General features: G+C 32.3%; 1 protein-coding gene across 1 annotated transcript; it reads right to left on the reverse strand.

Moving 5' to 3' along the window:
• Positions 1-818: 818 nt before the first annotated feature.
• Positions 819-2,223, reverse strand: LOC105778048 (60S ribosomal protein L37-3). Its single transcript, XM_012601620.2, has 4 exons — positions 2,060-2,223; positions 1,844-1,979; positions 1,202-1,303; positions 819-1,052 (listed from the first exon to the last, which is right to left on the reverse strand). The coding sequence occupies exons 1-4, from the start codon at positions 2,060-2,062 to the stop codon at positions 1,006-1,008; spliced, it is 288 nt and encodes a 95-aa protein (XP_012457074.1). The 5' UTR covers positions 2,063-2,223; the 3' UTR covers positions 819-1,005.
• Positions 2,224-6,757: the final 4,534 nt, after the last annotated feature.

Here is a 6,757-nt window from a genome sequence, read left to right on the forward strand (position 1 = left end):
AATATAATTAATGAAACATTAGTTCCTTATCAATAAAATAATTATTTAAAATAAATACAAATTTAATATATATATATTTTAATCTTTTATATGAAATATAATTATCTAATTTACCTCTATAATTAAATCAAATATTCTTAATTGTCATTTTATACTTTCAACATACCGTTACCGTTGCAATTGAATCCAAACACATTTTAATCTCAACGCTATAATATTTAATCACACCGCCATCATTACAATCCTAGAATGAATTAACCTCCATTTGATTTTTGAAAATTTTATTCTATCTTTATTTAAAAACTAATTTTCATTTTAAGTTTTTCAGAAATTTAAAGATACATTTAATAAATTGAAATAAAATTTCATTTTTAATAATAAAATATGAAATAACATTTGGTAACTTATCTTCTAATAAAAATAAAAATTTCTACATTTATATAAATTCAAACAAGTAGTTTTACAGTTATATATATTTATCCATAAAAATTAAGAAAACTTGTTATTACACATATTATAGCTAAATATTTAAATACATTAAATATTTGAATTTAATAAGTTTTACATTTTAATAGATTATTTGCATAAAAAGTAAACAAATTCAAAGAAAGATTTGCATCTGTTGCAGATAATAACTATAATATTCAACTCAGAATATTATTATACAAATTTAGAAAAATAAATGAGTAAAAGGATTAAAATCCGAACCTGCATTACCTTCTATCTAAAAGGAAATCATGAACCCGTTTCTGATCCATTGATTTAAGGGCATCTTAAACGAAACAAGAACATTGATCAAGTTAAAAAAAAAAAGACAATGAAGAAATTAAGGGTCAATCATTAGCTCCAATAATTGTTCAAAATTTAAGACAGCTACATTCAAATAGAAACTAAATAACAACTAAAGCATCCAATGGAACATAATTTCACTCTTCATCACTAAATGTTTCCTCATAAACATGGCTTCATCCAAAACAAAACCTCATACCATTACAATTTTGCCTTTTAAGCAGAAGCTGTTGCAACCTTCTTCCTTGGTGCTGCTTCAGTACCTATACATCACCCCCAATCCAAAATAAGAACATTTTGAAAGAAAAAAAAAACCCAAAATTTCTTATAAGAACAGAAAATGTTCATACTTCATTTGCAATGAAACTAAAATCAGAAAGCAATGAGCCTAAGGACATTAGCATTTTCCTACCTTCCCTGAAACCCGTCTTGAACCTGCGAGGAACATGGCGAAGATACCTCATCCTACCTGTTCCGGTTGTCTTTCTTCGGATAGCCTTCACACTCCAGTTATCTGTGAGTCCCACAAGATTTAACAATTAACACATAATCACAATCCATGCACAAACATTCAGTATCCAATTTATAGCCTGCTCTACTTAGACTCAGGTTATATCTCCATAGCCATGTCCATGTGTGCGCATCGGACATGGCTACTTTAAGAAGAATTTACAGTCAGAGCAGCATTACAAATTCATACAAGCACATAATACCTCATGGCCATTTACCAATATAACAACATTTATTGTAGGATCAAACTAACAAAGACTGAAATGATGAAAGGTAACTACAAGTACTGCTATTCTTCTACAAATGAAGCAAAATTCAAAGCAGACCCCACTTTTTCATTATATTTAGGCAAATGAAGTTTTTAATCAGAATAAGCAAATTCAAGGGGAAACAAGCCAGAAAGATACAAACTCAGATACACGCTGCCATCAAAGAGAAAAATAAACCCAGAAAATCAATTAGCTAAACAACAGAAAACCCGATGCGGAAGGAGATTCAATGAACAAAAATAAAGCTTAAGGAGGAAGGGCAGCGGGCAGCTTACATGTCCTCTTACGGGCAGCGGGGAAAGCACAGGCAGAGCAACGGCTCTTCTGGAGGTGGAAGCTGCGGCGACCACATCTGACGCAGAGCGTGTGGGTCTTGTTCCTTCGTTTACCAAAACTCCCAGTTCCCTTTCCCTGCAATTACCATAAATATGCACTTACATTACGAATATAATGAAAGAGATGAAGGGCAAAGAAGGAAGAGAGTGGTAAACCATTGGAGGTAGAGAGGAGGAGAAACCCTAAGATATGGTGTTGAAGTAAGGAAGAAAGAGAGCGGCGGAGAAGAGATTGGGTTGTTATATTTGGGCGACTAAACCAAGATTCAACAAACTAACAACCTTGGGTTTTTTTCTTTTCATTTAAATTTTTTCAGGGTTGAGACGTGGCAGCCTTTGGACGGCTCGATTTTTTTTAAGAGAAGATGGATCAATTTTGTATGGAGGTGACATTAGGGTTTTATTTTTTCCGTATATCCTATTTTACAAAAGAGAATTCACGAACCAACACTGTTTCTAAAATTATTTGTTAAAAGAGGGTTTTAAATTTAATGTGATTCCAAAAAAAGAGAGGGGGGCTTTAATATGTGAAAGGTTTTTATATTTTTAAATTTAAAATTAAATTTTATACTTTGATCTTGAGCATTGAGTCCATGTAATTTTTTAGCATTGAGTCCATGTAATTTTTATTAAAAATTTTGGTCTTTCTATTTAATTTTTTCATTAAAATTAACGATGTTAAAAGTAAAATAACTTTTAGCTCTCAACATTTACAATTTTTGTCAATTTGGTTCTTACCTTTTAAAAGTATATTATAAAATTAATTTTTAAAAGTAATTTTTTCATATTTTAAATAAAAACATAAAAATTAAAAATTATATTTTAAAATATATATTTTAAAAATTATTTAAAAATAATAACCTTTTAAAATTCAAAAAAATAAATAAATATGATTTTAAAATTAAAAATTCAATATTATCTAAACTGAGTCGAATCGAACCGACCAGTCAAATTGAGAATCGGTTGGGGTATCTATAACACCCCTCGCTCGTCTTGATCGACAGGCTGAGCTAGAAAATGTTATAGTACAAAACAAAACAGTTACAAACATTTAATGGGCAGCTCAAGTAAAAAAAACGCAATAATTTCAATCATATCAACCATTCAATACAATTTAAAACCTTTCGCAAGTCTTATACGAGCATACATAAGCTCTAAAGTTGACTCGGGAACAAGTAAATACCAAACTGCAACATTTTCAAAAGTTCAAACAACGTTGTGACGTAGGGGGTTCCTTTATCACAATGTGACAAATTTACTCGGTCTCGTTGAAACGACGGAGTTCCTCGTCACAATGTGGCTTGAAGTCCATTTCTCGTCACAATGAGCATTTCACGACGTCGTGATGTGAGTTTTGTTTTTTTATGATAATTAGGCCTTTTTGTATTCATTTCAAACCATCATCCAATTCAACTCAATGAAGCAGTTAACACAACTTATACCTGCACAATTCATACCAACCACATACCATTTGAACATCATTCTATCATCTGAACCAATATGTCACATTTAGCACCAATTTACATCAAAACTATTTATATCATTTCAACCTATTCAACATTCACTTTCTCAAGTCAATCCATACTCAATATATCCAACATTGAAAACCAAATAAACATAACACATCATGTTCTCTAGTATGCATAATCATGTTTTCTAGTATGCATACATATATCATTACCATTTATAACATAAGCTCAATTCAAGTGAAGTTCTAGAAGAAATAAACATTATAAGATATTATGACACTTCTAAGTACATGTCACATTAACTGAACACGAAACGATTTAAAGGCTACCAAAATGGAAGATAGATAGTGTGAGCTCCAAAAGAGCCCGATTGTCATGCTCCACGGTCAACAATCTATAAGTAAGCGAAGTCAACAGTAAGTATAACAAATACTTAGCAAATCCATATGAAATTTAACTTAACTTACCTAAGTTTTATATCAGTTATTCAATAAAAACTCAAAGTTGCACAACATAGCAATACTTTAGCATCTTTAAGCCTATTTATACAATTCAAAAAGCCATCACGTAGTTAGCATATTTGTACCATACATCAATGTGTTTAGATCACTTACATATACCAAATAGTACTATACCATCCCAACATATACAATGATACAAACATGTCAACTATGTTCCTTATTAGTTTTTCCAACCATTCATTTATCAATTTGTCAACATTCTTGCCCGAAAAACTATTGTAAATTAATTTTAGAAACTTAGGATTGGATTGCTCCCACAAGGTATAACATATAAATTGTGTAACTTGGATCTGCTCACATAAGTTGAAGGTCAGGATTGTTTATATAAGTGTTATTCGATGTTGCTCACTCAAACTGTCTAGAATTCGCAACAACTGTTGGATATCAACCATCGATAACTAAATCCCTAACCAGTACCATGTCTGTATCATTTGGGTCTGCTATTACAAGTTGTTAGTCATGATTGTTATACTAACTTTATTCGTTGCTACTCATTCAAGTCGTCGAGAATTTGCAACACATGTCGGATCCCAACTATTGATAAAAAAATCTATCACACCCTAAAAACGATGTGTAACACCCCAAACCCGGCCTAGACGTTATGGTCGTATTTGGAAATATTATGTAAAATAGTTATAAATTTGACTTTCGCTTTCTGAAAAACATCGTGAACTTTTGCTATTTAAAATCCCATTTTATTCAAAAACATTTGTCATACTTAATAGTTAAAATCGTTAATTGTTTACATTTTTTACATAAATCGAATAATTTGTAGCGGAAGTTCTTAAGACATTATATTTTGGAAAACCGAGTTTGTTTTCTCAAAAACTATTGGTTTTAGGAAAATAGTCGTTTTATCGAATCTCATGCCAACAATCAAGAATAAAAACCAAACAAAAATAACCCCAAATGTCCAAAGAGTCCAAAATTTACAAAACTCTCAAACCAGAATTTAAATAAGTCAAGTTTAAAATAAACTGAGTTCACAAAAATGTGGACATAACCAAGCTCTCGTCGCACCGACTCGCCTAAGTCTAAAGGTTACTTGAAATTATTAAACAGGCAGAAAGTGAGTCTTCATGACTCAGTGTATAACTCATAAGAAAATAGAGTTTCAGATTTAATCACATGGCAGAACATATACAAACATACATCTTATACAGAATCAGAATCATATTAGAGTAGTACAGATGCAGATACATATAATCCTACCTCCATCCTCTACACATCAGTTCTAACTATCCTAACATACAATGTGGGGTATAACACATCCACCCAGCCCTATACACCGCTTAGTGTCCTTACGACACTTTTCAGAAAAATCGTAATAGTGCTGCCAGTATAATGGCAAGATATCGCCTCACACAGAACACTTCCTCCACATAATATATGACCCACCCTAAATCAGATACAACAGAGTTAACAAATATCAGAACTTACATCTCATACATGCTCGTAAAACAAACATAGAACATGCTTTATACATAACAGATCATACATATCAATCACTCTACATGAGTATCATACACGTTATACACGTAATTATTTTAAATTTATACTAACAGATTATCATATTTCATGTTTTATAGCATATATAATCACATATCGTCCCCACGGAAGGCCCACAGTCGATCAGGACGACATGTATGACCTTAAGGAAAAATTTTAAATTTTGGGCCCACAAGCCTGTATGGTCCACATGGCCCAAATTGCCATACTCGTATGGCCTACAAGGTTTGGCACAGGGCCCATACACCCCCGTGTGGCCCACAAGACCCTAGAATTTGATTTTGATACACACCTAATTTGATTCTGATACAGAAGCAACTACGAGACCTCTAGTACCTAAAATCGACAATTAACGCTCAAATTAGCCATGATTCCTCAATTAAACCAAAATCATCCACTTAGTCATAACGAACATTAATACTTTACTAAGTCGAAACTCGAAAACCCAAGTGATCAAACACTTACCCAAACTTCTAGAACAATTCCCAACACCACTAATCCATAAGGGGGAATTCTGATCCTCATGATTCACTATTTACAAACCCAAGAATATAATCAACAAAAATGATAATAAAATCGATTCCACAACGAACCTCAAAATTACCCCTAAACCAAACGAACCCACTTAAACCCTACTTACCAGACCATAAGAAGAAACAAAAAAGTCCAAGCCAAAGTGATCCAATCGAGTAAAAAGATGTCAGAATTGAAGAAAGTAAAAAAGGAAGGGACTAAAAAAATAATGTTAGAGGGAAATTTACAGAAAAATAAAATGTGGGGAAAAGAAGAAATTTTGGAAAACAAATTAAATAAAAATAAAAATAAAATAAATTTCAATATAATACTCTCAACTCCCCACTACCTTTACTATCAACCAAATCCCACAAAATCTGACCCACTAATCCTCGTCCAACCACCACAAAATTTCAATTCCACCAAACCTCTACTACACAAACGGCACACACACAGAAGGAAAAATTACTGCCATTCACCCACGCGGGGATTCAAACACAAGATCTCAGGGCAAGCTAAAACCTTACCACTTGAACCAGTAGGCTCATTTTGACATGAGTTGACCGAAAATATAATATAAGCCAAACACATAAGGATAAAGCTAGGAACAAAATAATTGAATTTTCAAAGAAATACAACCTGAACCCAAGACCTCAAACACAAAATTAAGACACTTAACCACTGATACAAAGACTTAATTATTACAAAATTTAACCAATCACATATACGAAATTTGAGGCGTTACAACTCTACCCCTAAAAGAAATTTTGACCTCGAAATTACCTGATTTAAACAGATGTGGATATTGTTGACGAATCAAGTCCGCAATTTCCCACATGGCT

The sequence above is a fragment of the Gossypium raimondii genome, chromosome 2 (assembly GCF_025698545.1).
Source record: "Gossypium raimondii isolate GPD5lz chromosome 2, ASM2569854v1, whole genome shotgun sequence".
NCBI lineage: Eukaryota > Viridiplantae > Streptophyta > Magnoliopsida > Malvales > Malvaceae > Gossypium > Gossypium raimondii.

Coding starts and splice junctions, on each gene's coding strand:
- LOC105778048 (XM_012601620.2), bottom strand. Junction 1,304..1,843: donor CGCTGCCCGTAAGAGGACAT/GTAAGCTGCCCG, acceptor TGGGACTCACAG/ATAACTGGAGTGTGAAGGCT. Junction 1,053..1,201: donor CAAGACGGGTTTCAGGGAAG/GTAGGAAAATGC, acceptor GGTGATGTATAG/GTACTGAAGCAGCACCAAGG.